The 24,987-nt window shown below is 28.1% G+C and overlaps 2 protein-coding genes across 6 annotated transcripts in view; both read right to left on the bottom strand.

The window, feature by feature from the left end:
* The window catches only part of Pkn (serine/threonine-protein kinase N), a 78,991-nt gene that overhangs the window by 7,494 nt on the left and 46,510 nt on the right, over positions 1 to 24,987 (bottom strand). For 4 of the 5 annotated variants that reach the window (XM_085663422.1, XM_085663423.1, XM_085663421.1 and 1 more), the window contains exons 4-6: positions 13,617 to 13,720; positions 10,346 to 10,556; positions 9,035 to 9,189 (exon numbers count right to left, since the gene is read on the bottom strand). In XM_085663422.1, the coding sequence (XP_085519548.1) occupies positions 9,035 to 9,189; positions 10,346 to 10,556; positions 13,617 to 13,720 (470 nt within the window). Of the gene's footprint in view, positions 1 to 9,034; positions 9,190 to 10,345; positions 10,557 to 11,297; positions 11,433 to 13,616; positions 13,721 to 24,987 lie in introns of those variants that run through there. The other variant, XM_085663424.1, reaches the window with a different exon arrangement.
* LOC146872310 (uncharacterized) lies at positions 722 to 5,121 on the bottom strand. The gene is made up of 2 exons (XM_085663425.1): positions 2,523 to 5,121; positions 722 to 2,327 (listed from the first exon to the last, which is right to left on the bottom strand). Exons 1-2 carry the CDS (start codon positions 3,585 to 3,587, stop codon positions 912 to 914), a joined length of 2,481 nt encoding a protein of 826 aa, XP_085519551.1. The 5' UTR covers positions 3,588 to 5,121; the 3' UTR covers positions 722 to 911.

The raw sequence follows: 24,987 nt of genomic DNA on the forward strand, positions 1-24,987 counted from the left end.
TTCAATCGAGGAAACAAACTATAGAAAGATAGAAAGATAGATAGATAGATAGATAGATAGATAGATAGATAGATAGATAGATAGATAGATAGATAGATAGATAGATAGACAGGGAAGAAAGAAAAGGATAATTGATGATACGCGTTAAAAAATAATTCATCGAAATGCATATGCACATAAAAACAATGTTCGTATGTAGTAACGATCGACACAACAATACAGTTAACATTTATTAATAGAACGATCGACGTTACACGATTGTTAACTTATGTAAATGCTTTATAATCAGCAGAATGTTCGACAGCCTTTAACGATACAATAGCATCAACTAGAGAGATAATTAGAAAACTATGTCCTCGTTGCGACGACGTATTTGGAACACACATATGATAATAAGTGATGACAAGGACGAGGCATGTATATACATACATATATATATATATATATATATATACATATATATATATATATTATAAAATTCATTGATAAATCTAATAATAATAATAATAATAATAATAATAATAATAATAATAATAATAATAATAATAATAATAATAATAATAATAGTAATAATAATAATAATAATAATAATAATAATAATAATAATAATAACAATAATATTAATAACAATAATAATAATAATAATAATAATAATAATAATAATAATAATAATAATAATAATAATAATAATAATAATAATAATAATAATAATAATAAGCGTGCAAAAGTAAAAATTTCGCAGTCATTCATAGAGCTACGAAAGTCCAATATAAAATAATGAAAATTATTCGAATGAAGCGTTGCTCGGAAAGAAAGAAAAAAGAGATAAATCAATAAATAAATAAATAAATAAAAAGAAAAGTGGAAGAAAAAGAAAATTAAAAAAAAAATAACAAAAAAAGAACATAGAATCAATGTCCATAACTCGTAGGAGCTGGTCGAATAATATTTCTCTGTTCGGTGTTGGTTGAACTTGTTGAACGTTTTTCGAATTCACCGAAGGAACACGATCGTTCACGTGAGTCGTCTTCCTCGAAGTATCGCCTGCAGTGTTCGCAAGAACAGGACGGATTTTTAACGGGGCCAATATGATGGCCAGGTTTTCGAAAGGCACCAACAACCGAACCAAATATCGATGCTTTAACGATATGATCGGTCCTTTCGCCATGGGATGTCATAAAGGGTGAAGTAACCCTGGAAGGTACTTTCGAAGGAAGCGGCGAAGGACTTTTCGAACCAAACAGACCAATCTGTTCTCTTAATGTATAAATTCGTGAGCATAGATCGCTTCTCGTTGTCGAATCGGAATGATCGTCTTGAATAAGAAGATCGGAACGTATTAATTCTGAACGATTTACAACGTTAGACGATAGAACGTTATCATTTATTATTTCCCTCTTAATCGTACTATCACGACGTACGATATCCTTATCAACTTTAGTTTCGGATAATCCCTCATTAGTATTATCATCCTTATTAGATAAAAAGATCCAACCAATGGTACCACTGTCGTCCGATTCACCACCCGCGGTATCGTCGGATGACCAACCGATTTCATGTTTCTCCAAATATTCCCTCATCTTTTTGTTCCTCAATAAATGCTTACGTTCTATATGAGGTGATCTCCAATTTTTATCCTTCTTTTCTTCTGTTAAATCATTTTTACCTCCCCAAATTGTATCCATTTTTCTTATTCTCTCGCGATCGGACAAATTAGCATATTCGAAGCTATCGCAGGACGTCAAGGTCGGTTTACTACCATTTACGATAGAATCTATATCGGAAAATGTATCCTTCGAGGATGTCGCAGCAGCTGAGTCATAATCGTCAATAAATGGTAATGCCAAAGTCGACGATGCCGCTGACCATGGCGTAGAATCTAAATCTTTAAGAGCGCTGTAAGAACTAAATTGCGAGGGATAGAGGGAACTCAATAGATCGTCGCTTTCGTAACCCTTCGAGCTGGCCAACGAAGGCATTCTCATTGGTGCATTTTTGAAACTTTCACAACGTCTCTCGGCAGTTCGCGCTAAAAAAGCTTTATTATCTTTAAATCCACGTGGTAAATCGTTATCCTCGGCTTGGCTATGCGTCACTTTAACGTCCTCGTTCTCGAAGACGGTCATAGCCGTTGTCGAACGTTCCTCCTCGGTTGAATCGGTACTACATTCATCGTCCGAGCCAGTGCAATAAACGTCTATGTGAACGGTACGAGATTTACGTTTTGCGTTCTCCTCTATGGCAGATGAAAAGGATTTTTCAGTATCCGTAGTCGTTGAAAGTTGTCCCGAAGTATCAATCGGCGTACCAACAGTTGAGTTCTCTTGCTAAAATTTTAAATATATCGTACGATTACAAATTCTTAACGAAATTTTATTTATATATTAAATATTAATTACGTACGATCTTTTTTATTATATATATATATATATATATATATATATATGTTTGTATGTGTGTGTGTATGTATAAATGTATGTATGTGTATATGTATCTATATATGTATGTATGTATGTATCTACCTTTTTCCTCTTTTGTTCGTCAGCCAATTGTATATCTAATGCCTTCCGTCTTACTTTTCCTGTTTTCGATGTAGTCGATATGGTCGAAGTTCGAGATTCAATATCGGTCGTTTGAGAAGAAGCATCCTTGCTAATGGTCGTAACTTTGCTTGCTGTTTTCTCTAACACACGAGTACAGAAATGTGTCGTAAATGGACTGGCAGTACCTTCGGAACAATCTTCGCATACTTCAGGCACGGTACTGAAACGTGAACGAGCGGAGACATGCTGTTGTTGTTGTTGTTGTTGTTGTTGTTGTTGCTGTTGTTGTTGTTGTTGCTGAAGTTGTTGCTGCTGTTGTAAATGATGATGATGATGATGATGAAGATGATGGTTATTATTGGACGATGTCGTTCGATGATAATGCCAGGATGATCGATCTGGCTCTTCTAACGTGGAAGATTTCAATGATTCTTTCGTTAACAATTTCGTAGTTGTAGGTTCATCGTTACTTAGATTCTTCTTTGGATCAAAAGCAGCGAGAACGATGTTACAAGTACTTTTGCAACGTCGATTGTATTGTTGATAAGTACGGCGCGATGGTAAACTCGAATATGAATGGGGTGAGAATTGTTCGCTGTTATATCCTGAATCGATGAATCCACGATTTCTTAACGGGCACGTGTCATCCTTACTTGAAGATCCTGGGCGCGGAATTGTAAACGAATTACCAGATTGTTGACCTCTTGGCGGTGGTGTCGATGTGAACAATATATTACCACGTTGAAAACCATAAGAATTTGGTGGTATAATACCACCCATCGATTGAGTAGTCGATGCGGATGTAGTTGATGGAATATTAGAACTCGGTTGGCTAGTATTCCAACGATATATCATTCGTACACCGTTGGAATCAGTCATTGTTGCTGACGAGGTGCCTGCCGGCGATTGTCCAGAATCCGAAATGGTTTGTGCACCACCATGACGAATTGTAACTTCTGCTCTAACCAACCAAGGCGGTGCTGTTTGCGAACCAACATTGTCCGATCGTTCTCGATCGTTCTCATCTTTTTTAACTCCGTACATTCTTCTCCTCCTCCTCCTCCTCCTCCTCCCCCTCCTATCGCCCTCTTCTTCAACCTTTTCCAAGCTGTCATCCACCGCAGGACATCGTCGTCGTTTATCGAAGAACTTACGGTTACGATAGGCCGGGAACGATTTTTTCGACTTTTTGATATACCCTTAACTTCAAGGTTTCTCTTTTCTGAAAACGTTGCTCTTCTCTTCATGGATTTGACGATAATACTATTACACGCGAAATTGAAGGAAAGGGGGAAGAGGAGAAAGACAATGTATCAAGATCAAGACAATCCCTTTGCTATTTCAATGTCGATCATGCGACCGTAAGGAGACGGGAAAGAGAGGGATGTTCCTCTTTATATAAAAGTGAAAAGTCACTTACAATGCCATTCGTATAAGGAAGTGGAAAATTTCCAAGATATTGCGTTTCTACGATATCTATTTTCGGATTAACAGTTGCTCTCAGTATGTCGGTTACTGTTTGTGTTGTATATTGGTTATTTCGTATCGTTATTACGAAATATTCTTCTTCTTCTTCTTCTTCTTCTTCTTCGTTCTTGCAATAAGCAAAGAATACGTCGGAAGGTCGCGATTGGCTCGACCGACAATTATTTGTTGGCGCAAGAACGATTTTCCGAAATTTCGTTCACGTATCGTATCGCTTTTCAAGATAGAATAACCTTAACGATCGGTTAATATTCTTTCACTTTTTCTTTTTTTCTTTCTCCTTACCAGTTTATCTATCTCTTCCTTGCCAGGAAAGTCTTAAGTTCAAAGGTTTCTCAAAAGAAAATTTTATTACTTTATACGACAACAAAGGGAGATTTGACAAAGCGACGACACGACGTATAATTAGCAGGATATAAATTTGGAACGACGTGTGTCGGTTAACGGGCCCATAAATATATATATCTCGAATCGTACGATCTTTGGGTCTTTTTACTTTCTATTGAAGTGTGATTTTTGAATTATTCGCGTGTAAATATCACAGACACGAATGTACACACATTCTTTTTATCTCTTTCTTTTTCTCTCTCTCTCTCTCTCTCTCTCTCTCTCTCTCTCTCTCTGTTTGTATTTCTCTCTTTCTTTATTTCTCTCGTAAATTTTCTTTTTGTTTTCCTCAACTGAACATTATCCTGGACGTAATGATTTGGAAGAGTATGAACAAAAATGGCCTATTCAGTCTTTTCGGTTCTAAATGAGAGTTTCTCTCTCTCTCTCTCTCTCTCTCTCTCTCTCTATCTCTTTCTTTTTCTCTCTCTCTTTCTGCGGAGCTAATCGCAGCGTACAAAGCCGGCCGGATGCGAGAGTCAGTCTTCGGATTGAGGTCAAACAAGAGTCCGCGGCTTTCGATTATCCAAGCTTGGGAACGATATCGCGCGATATTATATTATATCCTCTGGGAACGATATACCTCTTCCACGAACTATTACTTCCCCGATGATCGTTGCACATGTCGTTCTCGTTTATCGCGTTACTCCGGTACGACTACTGGATTGAGCCAGTTCTCTTCTCGAAAGATGGTAACTAAGCGCGACCCGAAAAGGCGTCACGGGAAAAGAAGCGGGGGCAGGAGGGCGGGAGGGAGGGAGGGAGGGTGGAACGAAGAGGAGAAGGAGAAGTAAGGGGATAGGAGGGAGATTTCAGAGGATTTGCCCGTGCTATTTTAAGAGAAAGAGAACCGACTTATAGTACACCGCGCCCCTTAACTTCCACGTCGTCGTCGTCGTCATCGTCGTCGTCTTTTCGTTGTCTTCATCCTCTTCGTCTTCGTATTCGTATTCGTTTTCATTTTCGTTTTCTTTTTCGTCGTCCACATCTTCGAAGAGTCAACGACGAACTATCGCGAGATACGTACTCCTTTTTTCTATTCGATTTTGATTTCACGCGAAACCAATATCATTCGAAAGCTTTCATTCGTTATTACGAAGTGTTCGTATATCGAGTAACAGATAATCCAACAAACGATTGAAGTTTCTTCAAGTATATGTGTGTACAAAAAAAAAAAAAAAAAAAAAAATGAAAAAGGGTAATAAAAAAAAAAAAAAAAAAAAAAAAGAAAATTGTATCATGGATGGAGGAGGTGGAAGAGGATCAAGTCGTTAAATTTCGAGTGTGATACTTGAATCAATTGAATTAGGCTAAGAGTGACCTAACCTCTACCTCCTCTCCCCCCAACCAGCCACCCCCATTCCATCACGTAAAAATCATTCTTTAATAGCTTTTTTTTTTCTTTTTTTTTTTATTTATTATGTCAACACAACGTACTTATTAAGTTCTCTTTTTCCTCGTACTTATTAAGTCCACGTTGTTTTTCTTTTTTTTTTTTTTTTGTAAATTAATTACAACGACACGGCCATTTTATGACGTTAATTTAATGGATTAACGAATCTGGGATTAATATGCTTGGATTAAATCCAATTTTATATATCTGAATAATTCCGACCGACCGTGGGATTGTTATTCGATTATTAATATATCTAAATGTTTTGGATTTGTTATTACGACGGTTGTTATTTCATCGTTTAAATTATATTGTTTTTTACTTTAATAACCGTTAAGAATTTATTCGAATTATATCTGACTCATTAAATGGTTCAAATTTAATTTTGATATAGAAATAACTCGACTTATTACCTGGATTAAATCCAATTTTAATATTTGAATAACTCGCTTAACTACGCATACGAAGTTATACGCGACCATTAATAATTATCTCTCAACACAATTAACGGATTCGATTCACTATTAACTGACGTATCCCAGTTTTCGAAATTAATAGCGCATGGGATTTAAACTTAGATCTCTTTATTTTGCATGCAATTTAGTTTCAACGAACCAAGTTACCATATAAAAGACCTTATTGAACTCTATACTTTCATAATCCTTTCATTAAAAGTTTTATTTATTTCATTGGTATTTTTATTAATTAATCGTAAATATTTTGTAAAATAAATAAAATAATAGAGATAAATAATTAAGTGACAGAATTACGTCTATCAATTTATATTTTACGTACTGATATTATAAATACTGATTAAAAATATATAATATACTAATCCAAATAAATCTGGCGTACATGTACAATTCCTAAATTTCGACAGATTTTGACGATACATCATCCAATATTATTTATTTATTTATTTATTTATTTATTTATTTTTTTTTTTAATGATTCATTCAACTTAACGATTAATACCGACTTACGATGTATCTCGATCTAAATTAGAATAATTATTAATAATTTATTTGATTAAATCTGTCTCTTAAAATACGAATTAAATCCAATTTTAATATCGTATATACAAATAACTATATTTTATATATATATATATATGCGTGTGTGTGTGTGTGTGTGTGTGTGTCAACACAATTAACAGATTCGAGTCGCTAAAAACAGGTGCATCCCAATTTCAAAATTATTGGCGTACGAAAAAATGGGTCATGGATAGTTCGAAATTTGAATCTAAGGTTCTTGAATTTCAACTACGGTTTTACCAATTAAAATATTTATCATATTAAAATATTTCATAAGTGGCTTACTTATGTCAATATGACGTAGTATAAGGACCAATGCAAACGGCACGGTAAGCGTTGGTCCACCATTGACGTTACGTGCGCGTCGCAAACGAGCAATATTGATATGCATTGCTGTTATCATATATATATGTTATCATACCGTTTTTTTTTCCCCATCGATTTTTAGCATCAAGGAATTTAGGAATAAATAATGAATACGAATATTTCAAATATTTAAATAATTTTCATTAATATTATTCGAAAATTTTCCGACAAATAGTCATTTTTATTTTACTTAAGATTCTAACGATCTAAATTCGTAACGATCCTAACGATCCTAAAATTCGCGATAATTTTTTAATTTCATCAATTAAAAATTCAATATTAATCTCGTCGGCTATGACGTGTTAACCCATTCGAGACCACGAATTTTTTCGAAAATTCAGGATCGAAATTTTCTTTTTTTTTTTTTTTTTTTCATTATATTGTTCATTTTCAGTAAAAAAAAAAAAAAAAAAAAAAACTTGTTTCCTATGAAAATCAGCCAATTCGTAAGTCAATTCGCATAAATAAGATGATTGCACATCGTTTGTGCGGCTAATTCCTGCGAAGAATTTTCTGTAAGACTGAACGCGTCGTCGTTGGTGCTTAATTTTCACGAGTAAGAAGACACAGAGTGGTGGAAATGAATTTCTTATTTATTCACGGATAAAGAAAAGAAAAAATTTATTATCTAAACCGGCGCTTAAGATAATAAGATTTAAGATATTATTTCTTATATGTAAGAAATTCTGAATACGCAGACCCCACTGGCTTAAGATAATGATTTTCGTTTAGATGGTATGAATAAAAGACGATACTATTGATGTTAATGATAGATTTGAAAAATGGAATTAGATATATGGGTTCCAGTAATGATATTTTTTAAAAATGTAGATTTCGAAAATTTAAACAAAACGTTTTGTTTTATTTGCTACAGATGAAAACCAATGACAAATTATATTTTTGTATACTTTACAGATATTATTAATTAAAAAACAACTTTTATTTAGACGAATATTTTACTCAGAATAATTGAAAATTACTTATCATCACTATTGCACACCGGTGTACAGCCGGTCTTAGATAGCCTCTCATAAAGGCATTGCACACACGGTGAGCAATTAGTCTCGAATGGATTAAGATGAAGCTGAAGTCTTGCACGTATGCTTTCTACGATACATTTTTTTTTTTTTTTTTTTTCCATATTGTCGCGACGGTGGAATAACATGAAAATTTCGCATTGCATTGATATAGCAATGTCGCTATGCATTCGTGTATATTGTAACATTCAAAATATATGTCCTACCCTAATATACAATGCATATTTGACGTATGACAAAATACCGTGCGTCATTGTGTTTCACACAGGTCGTGACCATCAGCACCAAATCATAACTCTCTCTCTCTCTCTCTCTCTCTCTCTCTCTCTCTCTCTCTCTCTCTCTCTCTCTCTCTCTCTCTCTCTCTCTCTCTCTCTCTCACGATAGCTTATTTTAATTTTCCAAATTTAATCAAATAAATTCTAAACAATCTTTTGAATATCATAATAATACACGAAAGGAATTTATTGATCAGTTTAGCGATCATGTTCACATCCGTTCGAACGGATATATGCATGTAATCGATAGTTTCTCTTTGATATTCTCTATCTAGTATATACGTATATAACAAAAGGCTTTTCATCGAACCCCACGTATATATATATATATATATATATATATATATATATATATATATACACAAGCATCTAATTTTCTTCTCGCATATATATTTCCACGTACATACATATCTATCTATATATTTATCTATATATACATATATCTATGCATTATGTGTGTTACTCACATGCGAATGATTGAAATTATTGATGACAGGAGAATAATACATACCTCTGTTAAAGCCTTCTTATCAGCAACTTTGGCACTTTGCAGAAGACGTATTACGTTCTTTGCACCTTCCACAACGGCTGCTTCGATTCTTAGTCGATGTCGCAGCTCTTCGACGCGTTCCTCCAAAGCAAGTTCCAGGCTTGGCTCGTACCTATCTACAAAAACAATTGCAAAATAATCATTGAGACACTGACATATAAACCACGATATATAATTCTTTTACGATCAAATAACATTATAATAATATAATAGAAAAATATTATATAATATGTGTATATATAGAAAAAAAAAATATATATATATTTTTTTTTTATTTATTCAATGTTAAAAATATTGATCTTGTTGAAATTTATCTTAGCTATAATATAAATAAATTATATTTTATTATTACACAGACACATATATATATAAAACTATTGTATAATATAATAATAAAATTTAATAATTATAATCAAATATAATAATCATATTATAATAGAATATATTGTAACATAAATAATTAATAATAATACTGTTTATATATTATTATATGTAGTTTATTAAAAAGTTTTATGAATATGTATGTGCGTCCATGTAAAACATACTTATTTTAGGAAATCATTTTATAAAAGAGAAATTTAAAACTTTTTATTAAGATGAGAAGAAATCGTTAATACTAATGAAAATTCTATTATTAATTAACAATTAACAAACAATATAAAAAATTGATTATTTTCTTCCCTCCTCCACCCCCAAAAAAATAGAAAAATAAGAAAAGAAAAACCATTTTTTTCTTCTTTATTTAAAACGTCTAAAAATTATTCTATATTAAATAACAAACATTATGTTATATATTATTACAAAAAAAAAAATAACGTTATAAATTATTGTTTCATATTTAATTTAATTTTTTTTATATTTGCAACTTATAAAAATATTAGAATATTATTAGATAGATATGTGCAAAAGTATTGAATGTAAGATAAGAGAAATAAGATACATATTATATTAAGTAATAATAATTACAATGTGTGCTAAATGTCTATCAAAAGTAAATAAACAATAATTAAAAGATGAAAAAAAAAAAAATATATATATATATATACATATAAATTAATATATATTTTATATATTAAGGGGGCCGAAAAGTAATGTCGTTTCTGCGCATGTCGATATTTGATTGTGATTAAAAATAAAAACTTGTTAAAAATTTATTCGTTTGAATTTAATTTAAGAAAGCGACATTACTTTCCGGTCTCCCTAATATATATATATATATATATATATATATATATATATATATATATATATATATATGATATTAATTAGTACCTTTATTGCCTCCTGTTTCACCATTCGGAGGTGGCGCGTCACCACGAGCATGTTGTTGTTGGCGTGCCTGTCGCACCTTCATTATGCGCATGCGTAGGAACTCAATTTTAGCGCGGGAATCGTCAAGCATCTGCTGAGCTTCCTGAAGTAATTTCTTGTCTCTGTGCCCACTCGTCAAACTCTGTATCATATTTTCCGCGCCCTGTTTTACCTACGAGGATAATAAATAATACAAACATTTCTGTAATAAATAAATAAATTGTTAATTAATTAATTAATTAATTAATTAATTAATTAATTAATTAAAAGATATCTATAAAATTCTGTAATTATTTACATTTAAACAAAAAGAGATGAAGTGTATGTACACATACACACACATACACAAAGACAGACATGTATGTATTTGTATGTATATGTATATATACATATTAAAAGTAGTTTATAAATATAATTATTCGTAAAAATGAATTGTTCCATGAAATGAGGTTTTATGGATGATGATAATAATGACGTTGATAATAATGATAATGATGATGATCGATATGCTCTAATTATTTTTGACGGAAATAATTTTCTACATAGTCTACATAGAGAAGAGGTATCATGCTCCTTCTAATAACTTTTCTAAATGCTCATAAGAGAAAAATGATATCGAAGAGATTCATATTCTTAGAATTAATTTCTACAACTTGTAATTCATATATAAAAAAAAAAAAAAAAAAAAAAAAAAAGGAAAAAGAAAAGAAAAGAAATTATATCGTTCATATATCGTAGAATAAATCCTATGATGATCTCTCTTTCTCTCTTTCTTTTATCATCTCTCTCTCTCTCTCTCTCTCTCTCTCTCTCTCTCTCTCTCTCTCTCTCTCTCTCTCTCTTTCTCTGTATCTCTTTCTCTGTATCTCTACGTAAGCGTAATTAATTATTAATTAATATCAAAAGTACAAACCTTTTTAACCAAACGCTTCGCCATTTTCATTGTTCTTCTGTCAAAGGCTGCCACGTTACTATCCCTTTTACCAAATATTTCTATGTATTCTTTCTAATGCTATCATCCTAACAACTAAACCTATTAGCTCGGTCGAATACGACGTTGTGACGCAGGGTGAATCCCTCTTTTTACATTTCTATAATGTAACAGACAACTAACCGGCGCACAACGTTTTAAAAATTTGTTGACGTAGAGAGAGAGAGAGAGAGAGAGAGAGAGAGAGAGAGAGAAAGAAAGAGAGAGAGAGAGAGAAAGAGAAAGAAAGAATTGGCCGAATGCCATTCGATCGATATTTCGTACCATCCTAATTCGCTGACAATGTCAGTCATGACTTATCAATTCTCATTACCATTTATATTGTCGATATTAAAAACACAACTCCATTTCTGAAAAACCTAATTTTATATATACATACATATATATATATACACATGAGACTGTTCGCTTTGCCATATCGATTAATTACATATAAAACAAAACAAAACAAAAAAAAAAGAAAAAATGGAGAAATATGATGAAATAATATAAATTGCTATTTAAAATTCACTTTAAAATATAAATTCAAATAAACATTGTAGATTGTACAAATGCCATGGTATAATTTTAATTCAATGACGTATAAAATAAATAAGATGGAATAGTATTAGAATAAACATTATTATTGAAATAAATTATATTTTATTCGATGGTGAAAAAAAGTTTTATCATTTTATGATATTTAAATAACGACAATTAGGGAAACTTATTATGATTATAAAAAGTGAGGATTCCATTTAAATACTTTGATATTTAAATTTTTTACAAATTCAAAAAGTGAAATTAATCGATTTGGCATGTTAATGGTTCCTATATATATTGCCTGACTTGTTTGTTTTTATTTTATTTTTGCTCGACCAAATAATTAATCATATATATATATAATGACGATTAAAAAGACTCCCGGTATCATGCATCATCATGCTGATTTATTTCAACAGACTCATGGCGCAACTAGAGGCTATCATTAGCAGACAAAAAAAAGATTGTCAACGCTGAATCACATCTAACGCAGTAACCAAGGAAAATCAATTAGAAGGATAACCGTCATTGAATTGACCCAAGGGAATTTACACTGAGATTACGAGATGTCTTATCAATATTTGTGTTTTACCAATAAATTACAGAATATATATGTATATATATGTATATATGTGTACTTATGTATGTATGTATATACAGGATGTCCGTCCATAGATGTCTGAAATAAAATATCTCAAAACTGATTGTAGTTAAAACAAAAATTTTATTAATAAAAATTTTCACCAATCTACGAGTCAATCAGTCAGCTGACAATGCTTGTCAATAAACAATAGCTTGTAAACAATTTTTTTATTTTTTTATCTTCTTATCTTTTTTTTTTCTTTTTTTTTTTTTATATATATTTTTTTATTGAATCCGTGATCTTTTCAAGTTATGAATATATAGTCAATATAATTCCATTTTTTTTTTTGTGTTTTTAATTTTTTATTTCTTTTTAAATGGACACCTACAATTTCTTTCGTACGTTTGTATAAATAGCAGCGATCGTTCGCAATAAAAAAAAAAAAAAAAAAATGAAAAATCGTATTCAATAAAAATTTGTCTACAGTGCATCATCGTTTACGAGAATCTCATAGCGACGTTTTAAGTATCAAAATAAATGCTTCGTTTAATATTACGATTCGAGAAAAAAAATTTAATCAGACTAGATAATATTGTATTTTGACGTCAATTACGTTGAAAACAAAATCATTGACCTTCAACTCGGCAAAATATATGATTGATTGATTTGTAAATAGTCTATTCATATGACATGTAATATGAATATAATTGGTCAATCGTTAAGAATATCGATTATCTCGATAAAAGACACATAGTGGCTATTTTTTTTTCTTTTTTTTTTTTTTAATTAAATGCGACATTGATTATAAATTCGTTAAAAAATAAAGGAAAAAAAAAAAGCTATATTGACTTTTACAACTCAACAAGATTACGAGTAAAAAGAAAATATTTTTATATACACTATATAGCTGATTCAGAATCTTACAAAATATATGTGACATCCTGTATATATACAAATCTTTTGATATTACTTCAAAATATGTAACCCTTTCTTTCTTTCTTTCTTTCTTTTCTTTTTTTTTTCTTTTTTATTATTTTTTTATACCTATCAGGCATATGAAGATGTATAAATGAAAGAAAAAAAATATATATATATATATAATAAAATAATAGTAATAATAATAATAATTTCGTTACTTTCAATTCGATGTTAAGCTGCTTTTCCAAGGATAAAAGTCGAAGATCTGTGAATAGACCTTCCTGACTCGGTGACGAAGGTCCCATTGGTGACAGAGGTGTGTCTGAAATAAAAATAGTCATTGTACCATAACGGAAACGAATATCAAGTAATGAAATTCTTTTATGGTTATGCCCTACCCTAAACCCCCATAGAAAACCCGAGCGATCAACATTAAACACCTTTATTCGTGTGTTTTTTCATGGCTCTGATATAAATTTAAAGAGGATATATTTATGATAGATCATGGTTATAAATGTTTCAATCGATTATCGTTAAAATTGATCTAAAAAAAAAAAGAAAATGTCTTCGAAAAAGAGCAATTGACTTTTTAAAATCATTTGGGAACTTTTGATTTACCCTATATAACACGTATTTTACGAACACTCCTATAATATAGATACTTTTAATAAATGATTTTGGTATAATAAATAAAATTAGAATATTTGTTTTTTTTTTCTTTTTTTTTTCTTATGACAATGAAAAGATTAAAAATTCGAACTTTAAAGTGATAGTTTTAAATTGTTAAAAACTTTTTTAATTCTCACGAAATTTTGTCTCTAAAAGAAATTTCTTTATCATTATTGTTATATATTTATCTTTATTTATTCATATTTATTTTTATTTATTTATTTTTTATTTATTAATTTTTTACTTTTATTATTATTTTCAAATTAAATGTTATGAAATATTAGTAGAATAGTAATTTTTATTTATGTTAATTCATTTTTAATGCGACGAATTTGTAAAATTATTAGCAAATCTTTAAAATGTGAATTTGATTTTATTTTTTCAAACGAAATATCAAATTTAGTATGTATGATTTTGATTAGTATATAGTATTATAGAAAAGGTTATTTATAAAAGGACACAAAAGAAATTATTTTTAAAAAATTAAAAAATATATACCATATATATATTTTTAACTCAGATAGGTTTAATATTTCCAAAAATTTTATGTCATTATAATTTCATTTTATTTTTTTTTTTATCATTAGAAAAATTTTAAAATAATTAAAAAATAAATTTTTTTATTTCTTGAAATCAAAATTATGACCCGATTGATAACACGAAATTCCGTATTATATGAGAGCCTATTTTACATAAAGAGTTTACATATTTACAATGTAGACAAATTTGCGTTATTAATTACTATATATGACGTCAATATTATAAATGAAGCTATATTTAAAGTCAATTGTTTTGAAAAAACTAAAAAAAAAAATATATATATATATATATATATATATATATATATATATATATTTAATCAATACATAATTTAAATACTATATTTATTATTATATTATTAAATATTATATATAAATATTATTTGAATATAATATATCATAAATTACTAAAATATAAAAATTTAGATAAATATTGGAATTATCTTTGTATTAAAAAAAGTTACATTATCTTGATTACGAATTATCAAATAATAAAAAAAAAAAAAATCAAAGAAGAATAGAAAATATATGTGTGTATGTATCTCTTTGATTATATATCTATTGTGTAACACGAAATATATCTTCTGTATTATAGATCGATCTATTGTAATTTGCTTTAAATGTCTTTGGCCAATGGCGTCTAATCGATTTCATCGGCATCGATTCTTAATAAATATTATCTCCGACGATATTTCAATTCTGACAGAACAATCGATATATCCTATTTTTCGTCATACACTTTTTAAAATTTATTTTTTCATTGGGATTTAAATATCATGGTATAGATTTATCAACTGGTCAAAATTATTGGTTTACACAATTTTCATAAAAATTATCATTTAAAAATTTCATCGTATGTTTTTTTTTTTCTTCCAAAGAATTATTATCTTTACTATTGTATACACGTGTGTGTGTGTGTGTGTGTGTATGTGTGTGATCATTTTTATTATGTAAATTCATTTTTTTTTTATTAAAATTCTCATGTCTTCAATATTCTTTATTTCAAAATTTTCTTTTTATTTTCTTCAACTTTTTATAAAATACATATGAGATAGATATATTTCAATATATTGATATAATTATCGATAGTTCATTAGAACATTAGTTAACACGTTTACTATACTGATTCTACCGTTTTGATAATAAACCAAACTTGAGAGGTCACTATTCAGGTTAAAGTGATATTTTTATCATTGAGAGATAATGTGTTAGAAAACAATAGTTGATATCGCTATTACATATTCTGCGACGATATTTTCAGTACTTTTTAAGCCGTGCAACGATAACGGTACTTACACGCGCCGTTCTGATGAGTTGTCAGTTGCGCAATGCAGCTTTCTTCAATTCCGCGCACATTTATTACTTCGCAATTGGCTGCTTAGATATTTCCATTTATCATGAATAAAAACAGAAATAGGAGGAAGATTGATCGAAATTATGGGAAGAAAAAAAACAAAATATTTGCTAGGAAAAGGTCACGCACAAAAAAAAAAGAAAAAAAGAAAAAAGAACGAGAATACATCGATCATTCGTTACATAAGTATAAATTTGGCATGAAAATTAATTGTCAAAAAATACGTACTTGTTTCAAAAAAATTATTTGATATAAAACTGCTTTAAAAAAAAAAAAGTCTTTATTCGTACAAAAATGAAGAATTTTCTCCATAAATAACTATAATCATTTTCATGACGGGAGTTCAAAGTTGAGTGACTATAGTTCACAGGGAGCTGAATTAAATAGTGCATAACTATAATATATATAGTTATTTTAATATATATAGTCACATATAATATGTACGTGTAGAGTAAATTCGAGAGACTTCGAGTTTCGATGACTATAGTTATCTTTAGTATAGTACGAAAAATCCACGTTCAATAATATAGTCATCTCCAATATAAATATTGGCTAAGACATAAAATATTGGCATCTCCAATATAAATAAAGATGACTATAGTCATCTTTAGCATAGAATAATGATTCAACGTTTAAATAAACAATGAGGATTCAATGTTCATTGATTATAATGAGTCTTAATACAGAACAAACTTTCGATTTTGAATGACTATATCCATTTTTAATATAAATATTGACTAATTATAATCACTCTTAGTATACAGCGAACATTAAGTGACTATAGTATTGTATTACAATGAACGTTCAACTTCGAATGAATATAGTCATATTTAATATAAATCTTCGCCGATTATAGTCACATTTTAATAGTCATATTTTACAGAGAATGTTCAACGTTTAATGACTATAATCATCTTTTGATATAGTACGAGGGAATTCGTCCTTTTTGGATGACTATAATCAATTAGGATATAAAACGAACGTTGCTCTCTAGTCACCTTTAGTAAGGAAATAATTAAATTCGTCGATAGTGAAATCAACGCGAATGTTCCCGAGGCCCAGTTCCCGCGTATTCATCAGAAGCAGGCAGAACGTGACGATGTTGTGGCTCGAAACTCCCACGCAATCTGACACCTGTCTACAGGGAATACAGAAAAAAAAAAAAAAAAAAAAAATAACTTGAAAAGAAACTATTCATCGCTTTGTCTCTCTCTCTCTCTCTCTCTCTCCTTTCTCTCTCCTCTCTCTCTCCTCTCTCTCTCCTCTCTCTCCTGTCTCTCTCTCTTCGTTCTTTTGTTGTTATGTAGACCGTTAGGAACGAATTTCTCACTGGTTAGTTTTCATCTCTCGGATTCGCGATAACGTTTGTCCCGTCTAGTTAAATTCTTTTAAAGTTGTAACGATGTAATGTTGAAACAGATAAAGAAAGACTGAGAGAAAGGTTAAAGTTCAGATCTCTCACGTATCTCGATATAACTGTTTGCGAAAATAACTTCTCGGAAGATTGAAATTTCTCTCTTCTAATATTTCAAATTTTTTTTTTTCTTTTTTTTTTTTATATTTCACAAGGATAATGTTTCTTAGCTAATCATAGTATTTGAAATATTTTCGTTGCTTTTAACGATACGACGAATTTTTCCTTAAAAAAAAAAAAAAAAAAAAAAAAAAAAAATGTTCGACCCAAGGACGATAATATTTTAATTAATAAGGCTTCTTCCTTTTTTTTATTTTCTTCTTCAATGTCATCTTTCTCTCTTCAAATATTCAAGGTCTTCGATGTATATGTTATTTTCTTTTATAACGTATATAATATATATTTTTTTTTAGTGTCACAGTTAGGTTATAAAAAAAAGAAAAAAAAACCCGAAATCAACATTAACAAATTTCATTTATATCGTAATGATACATGATATAATATTATATTTAATTAATCGTTTTATAATTTACATATTGTAAATAACGAATGAGTGATATTATTTTTACATTGACTTAAATGAAACACCGTGTATATATATATATATATATATATATATATATATATATATATATATAATATATATAATATTTTCCATACGTCAAACTTCTTTTCCTTAAAATGCTGACGTACGATTAGTTACAAAAAACGAAAAAAAAAAAAGGAAAAAAGGAAAAAAATAGAAAAATAAAATAAAAATATAAATAAACAAAATACAAAGAAAAGTATATTTAAAAAATTGATTAGTACTTTTGAATCAAAAACGATATCTACTGTTTATTTTTTTCTTTTACCATAGTCAGAAACAATGGAAATATTTAAACTGCTCGATTTAAACGAAACGCCCTATATAATCTCTTTACACTTTGATCTATGTCCCTGATGATTCAAAACAAAAAACAAAAAACAAAAAAAGAAAAAAAAAAAAAGAAAAAACATTATAATCTAATTACCATAAAAACGTATCATCGAAGAGATAACGCTTATTATTTATTATTCCGAAAAAATAATTCCTTTAATCTCGTGCAAGTAAATTTCATTCATCCTTGAGACGATCGATCGATCGATCGATCGATCGATTCTCTTGATATATCCTCGAATCGGCAGAATAACAAATATGAATATCGTCGATTAAACGAAAAACAATGAAAAGATAAATCTAATGGAATCACGGGTAGTCGATTATATAATAAGGCGTCGATAAGACGAGAAGAATCGAATTGAATCGAATCGAATCGAAACGAATCGAATCGAATCGAATCGAATAGAATCGAATCGAATGGAATCGAATCGAAACGAATGGAATCGAAACGAGCAAAGGCTATTCTGATACTACGGAATGGAGGCTGATTTATGCGAGTAAGATATAAAGAAAGAAGCGTTTCGAAAGATCGGCTATATAAAAGTTAGTATAGTGTAAGGGCCACGTTTCAGGATATCCGGTTCTGAGAGTACACAGACCGGTTGCTGAGTCTAATAACCGAGTGAACAGTTTTATATACTTTTACAGGTGTGCGTCTATATATTTACAAGTATATATCTATACTTGTATATGTATGTAATTATATATATATATATATGTATATATATATATACCGGTCTATTAATATATTTATGCAAATAATTATGTATATATGTACAAATATATATACACATATATATACACGTGTGTGTGTGTGTGATTTAAAGTACGTATATTTACATAGACATTAACAAGAAATTCTTATCTACGTATTTATAGGAAATTACATATATATACATACGAGTATATATACATACGAGTATATATACAGAGTATATAAGTATGTATTAGTAGTAATACTAGTTAAAAAAAAAAAAAAAAAAAAAAAAAATTATTCCGTTATAAAATATATAGATCTCTGATATCATCGTATCCGATCTGATATATAATAGATCATCTTCCCGATGATCGAAGCTTTATTATACGTTATTATACAAAACGTTTTAAATATAAAAAAAAAGATTGAAAATTCTTTTTTCAATTCGTTAACGAGGATAACGCGCAGATACATGAATAAAATGAATAAAATGCTTTTCGGAATAAAGTGTGTCATAACAACGACGCACTCTGTATATTCTACTACAGGAACCGATAGATAGAGATAGAGATAGAGATAGAGATAGAGATAGAGATAGAGATAGAAATAGAGATAGAGAGATAGAGAGATAGAGAGAAATAAAGAGAGAGAGAGAGAGAGAGAGAGAGAGAGAGAGAAATAAAGAGAGAGAGAGAGAGAAGCAATTGCAGTCATCCGTTCGAGCAATCAATTCTCCTTTGCGTAATGATGCTGCTGCGACTCGTTTGTCTTCTTTATATAAAGTGATCGTTTAAAGTTGTCGATTACTAAAAATATTTAATATTGTATGTTTCGTTACTTAGTTTTTATTTATGTTCGTCGATATAAAGAAAAAAAAAATATATATATATATATATATTTTTCTTTTATTATTATTTATTACTTTCATTATTATTATTATTATTATTATATAAGTATATAATGATATATAAATGATTACGTAGCATGCGATTGAATAGAATTATTTTTTATAAATAATATTTTTTATTTCATTTGTTAGACATCGTGATTGCATTAGGTTATTTAAAATGATACGATTTTTAAATAAATAAAAATAAAAAAAAATTATAATAATAAAAAAGAAAAAAAGTTGTAAAGAAATTGCATGAACAAGTATTCTATATATATGTTTTATATATGTGTATATATTGTTTATTTTATTATTCATCAGATTATTATAATTTATTGTATACTTAACGTGTGACGTTTTGAATATTCTATTTCAGCAAATGATCATAATAATAATTTTTCATGTACGTTACTAATAAATTAATAAAATTTTTCTTTAATTATAATTCTCATTATATATATTTTTATCATGTAAAATATAAAAATAATTTAAATAATATAAAATAATTAATAATTAATAATTTATTAATATAGAATGATTAATAATTAAATTAAATAAAATATAAAAATTCATTTATTTTTAATTTACTTGATTTTTAAAATAACAAATTGATAGAAAATAATTTCTCAATTTACATATTTGAAATGATCATCTCTACGATCATAACAATATTGATTTTAATAATTATATATATATATAAAAAAAAAAAAAAATAGGAAAAGCATCATTTCGTATGAGTACAAAAAAAGAAAAGAGAAAAAAATTATGAAAAATATGATCGAATCGTTATTTTTATTTTTTAATTAACATATTTGCAATTATGAGATTTATGTTCGTAACGATAATGATTACAATCAACAATATATATATATATAAAAAAAAAGAGAAATTTGAAATATATCATTTTGACGGAGTACATGAAAAATACATTCGATTAATTTAAAACTACCTAAGTTTCTCATTTAATTTGAAAATAACGAAGGAACGAAAATAATTAATAATAATTTAATTTACACGATTTCAATGACGATTTCTATGATCGTAACAATAACGATCTGATTAATATATAAAAGGAGAGATTTAAAATTCTTTTTTGTAGTATCAAAGTTGGTTTTTTGATTTTAACCAAATTTTTAACAAAATTTGTTTCCACGATGAAATATATCTTTGGAAATTTTGACGAATTTACACGAATAGAAAAGTCAATTTTAAAACGAAAGCTGACAAAGAACTTCCGATTACGCGTTATTATTATCCGTGTACTGGTGGTACCACGTCATTACGGTACGCTCGCTAATTAACCAGAAAGCGCCATTGTAGTTTGGCCTCTGACTCGCAAACGTTAAAGTTATGAAGGTAGGTACATCTCGAAGGTAGTTACTCGAAACTATACGTCTATAATCACGCACGTACACCTGCGGCCATAAATGGCGTATTGTGTAAAGGTTACTTCTTTATTCGATCAAATTTTCTTTATTGGATATATTCATTTTATGGTTTCGATCTTATTTCACAATTCAAAAAAAAAAAAAAAAAAAAAAAGAAAAAAAAAAAAAAGTCAATAAACGTAAGCAATAATTTCAATACCTATTACAAAAATTATGATTAATCAATTGTGAGTCGAATGATTATTTATTTTTAAATTATTATATGGAATTTTATTGATTCTTTTTTTCTTTTTTTCTTTTATTGTCGTAAGAATATCCATACGCGTATATTACATTTATTTTCAATTTTTAATATATATTTTGAGATAAGAATTTTATTGGAGAATAATTATTAATAATATATAATTTGTTTATTTTAATTATATAGTTCTTTTTTTTTTCTTTTCAATGTTTACGTATCGTTAGATAAGAATTTTATCAGAATGATTATTTATTTAAGTTTTAGTTATAAAATGAAAAGAAAAAAAAAAAAAAAAAAAAAAAAAAAAAAAGAAAAATGTATGATATATCTGCCTTGAATTTGATTAATATTTTATTATTTCAAAATTTTTCATTATTTTATTAATTTATATAAATAAAGAGAATAAAAAAAATATTTCATTGTTTTATTTATCAATTTCATATAATTACTTTTCAAATAATATTTTTCATCTTTCGTAATAATATTATTAGCTTCATTATTAATGATTTTTAATTTATCGAATGAAATATTTTCAGAAATAAATATCTTCTTTTATTTTGACATTAAAATTGATATTTTAGAATTATTAAAAAAAAAAATATATATATAAAAGAAAAGGATAAAAACTTAAAAATATTATTCATTTTGTAATCAATTTCAGCTATTCAACACCTTATATGTTTATTCTCATCGTAATTGCATATACAATTACTCGTAAATAAAGAAAACTGAAAAGTACAATAATATGTTAAAGAATGATTAGTTTTAAATTCAAAACGAATATTAAAAGTTCATTGTTTGCAATTATTACAGAATAATAAATAATTGATCATAGAAACCTTTTAAACTCGGATGAATCTCTTTAAACTTCATTATTTTGAAATAACTGCCATCATTGGCTTATTGCTTTCTTTCAAATAGTTATCAATCATTGCCTTGTCATAGCTTTATAGGTACATAAAAACCTTACTGACACATATTGATATTCTTCAGTGTAAATTAGTACCAAAGAAATGACGTGTAATAACAGAGAGAAAGAGAGAGAAAAAGAGAAAGAGAGAGAGAGAGAGACAGAGAGAGAGAGAGAGAGAGAGAGAGAGAGAGAGAGAAAATTTATACATGTAACACATATGTAGTAAAAAAAATAAATAAATAAATAAATAAATAAATAAATAAATAAATATTGTCCGAATAGAAAAGAATTTCTCATAATGAAGATTTCGTAATGACGAATTTAAATGAAAGTTCAAACTTTTTTTTTTTCTTTTTTAATATATTTTCTTAATAAATTTATTATTCATCGAGTTTAAATTAAATATTTAACGATAAAATTAATAATTAAGTAATTAAATTTAATTTAACTTTGATACGAATATATACATTATATTATCATTATAAATTTGATTAAATTTATCTTGACATTTTAATTTTCAAATTATTTATTTAAATTATTAAATATTAAATCTTTAATAATTTATCTTGTCTCAAAAATTTGAATAGTACGCATTATAAATTAATAAATTTTTAATAACTTTTTTGTATTATCTTTTTATTAATTTATTTGATTAATTAATTGATTAAATAAAAAATTTTTGGAACATTTTTAATTAAGTTTTACAAATTAACGTTTGATTGTATTTAAATTATTTTATAATATAATATAATATAATATAATATAATATAATATAATATAATATAATATAATATAATATAATATAATATAATATAATATAATACAGTAATGTAAACATTTCCAATAAAAAATACTATCTATTTATCTATATATGTATATAAACACGTACACTCATATACACATATAGTATCAATTATGTTCGATAACAAATTTGAATATTATTTATAATATTCATAATCCAGTAAAAAATCAACAAAACTGTAAATAAAAAAAATGTCATTGAACTCTTTTATAAAAGGATACACCACAAAAACGTCAAAAACTTTCCTTTCCGGAAACAATCGTAGCCTTTTTTTTAGAATTTTCTAATTCTCAGAATAAATCCAATGATTATCGTCGAATATAAATCAGACATTGATGTGTAAGAAATTTTTTAAATAAAAAATACTTTTGTTATATACATATAAAAATATGAAACAATGCAAAATTTCAAAATTGTTTATAGATGCAATCCAATAAAAAAAAAAAAAAAAAAAAAAAAAATTGATTATCGTCGAATAGAAATCAAATCTGTGTTAAAATTTTTAAATAAAAAATATTATCGTTATATTCATATAAATTCCAACATTGCTTATTGAACGCAAACCAATAAAAGGAATTAAGAAAAATATAAATAAAAAAAAAAAAAATCTCACATTTAATTTTATATAATAATAATTATTATTATTATATAATTATTATTACTAATTTATTATTAATAATATTATAATATTTATTAATATTATAATTTATTATTAATAATTTATTATTAATAATATTATTAATAATTATCATTATTATATAATTATTATTACATGTAATTCTTATACATATATATAAAGAATTAAATAACATAAAACATATGATATAAATAAAATACTATATGTACAATATATTATATATATATATATATATATATATAAAATCATAAAACATAAAAAAACCATAAAAACATTTCGAAAATGTCTCATTTCTCCTGCCCCCTCCCCCCTAACCCCAAAAAAACTTCCCTCGAATTTCTAAAAAGAAATCTCAAAAAAATAACCCTAAAACGATTATCATTATCTAAATAGTAACCAGATTCTCTGGATGATGGTTACTGCTGCGTTCCACGCCTATGCGTTGCAGCAGACACGTGCATCGGTCGGGGGGGGAACGGAGACGAGGACGGTGCATGTGCGCCGTACACAGGCCATGCCCGAATAAGGCGAAGCTGCGGAGTGAGACGGAACTCAGGGAACGCGTTTAAAAGAGCAAAAGAGAGAAAAAGGGAGAGAAAGAGAAAGAGAGAGAGAGAGAGAGAGAGAGAGAGAAAAAAAAGAGAGATAGACAGATAGATAAATAGATAGATAGATGGATAAATAGAGAGAAAAAGAAGGAGTACGAAACAAAAGCAAAAACAAAAACAAAAACAAACAAAAAAGAAACAAGAAAGGAGAGATACACGTAAAGGAGAATATATCGACGCAAAGGGAGAAATGTAACGAGGATATCGTCTGGAATCCGTTCAACTCGAATTCAAAGCCGCGCTAGTTGCTTTTCATGGAACAATAGAGTGAAAACGGCACGAAAGAGGAGATAGAGGTTGAAGAGAGAGAGAGAGAGAGAGAGAAAGAGAGAGAGAGAGAGAGAGAGAGAGAGAGAGAGAGAGAGAGAGAGAGAGAGAGAGAGAGAGAGAGAGAGAGAGAGAGATGAAGGTGGAGTTAGAGTTGTAGCTGAAGTTGTTGGAGTTGAAGATGTAGGAGTGGTGAGAGAACTGAGGGATGAGGGAAGGTAAGAGGGTGGGAGTTAAGGAGTGAAGTGG

This window comes from Vespa mandarinia, chromosome 21, assembly GCF_050613455.1.
Source record: "Vespa mandarinia isolate Hongniang chromosome 21, ASM5061345v1, whole genome shotgun sequence".
NCBI classification, from domain to species: Eukaryota; Metazoa; Arthropoda; class Insecta; order Hymenoptera; family Vespidae; genus Vespa; species Vespa mandarinia.

Excerpts from the sequence above, each read along its gene's own strand:
- LOC146872310 (XM_085663425.1), bottom strand. The coding sequence starts at position 3,587 with ATGTACGGAGTTAAAAAAGATGAGAACGATCGAGAACGATCGGACAAT. Across the intron at positions 2,328-2,522 it reads ACGAACAAAAGAGGAAAAAG|CAAGAGAACTCAACTGTTGG; the intron begins GTAGATACATAC and ends TTAAAATTTTAG.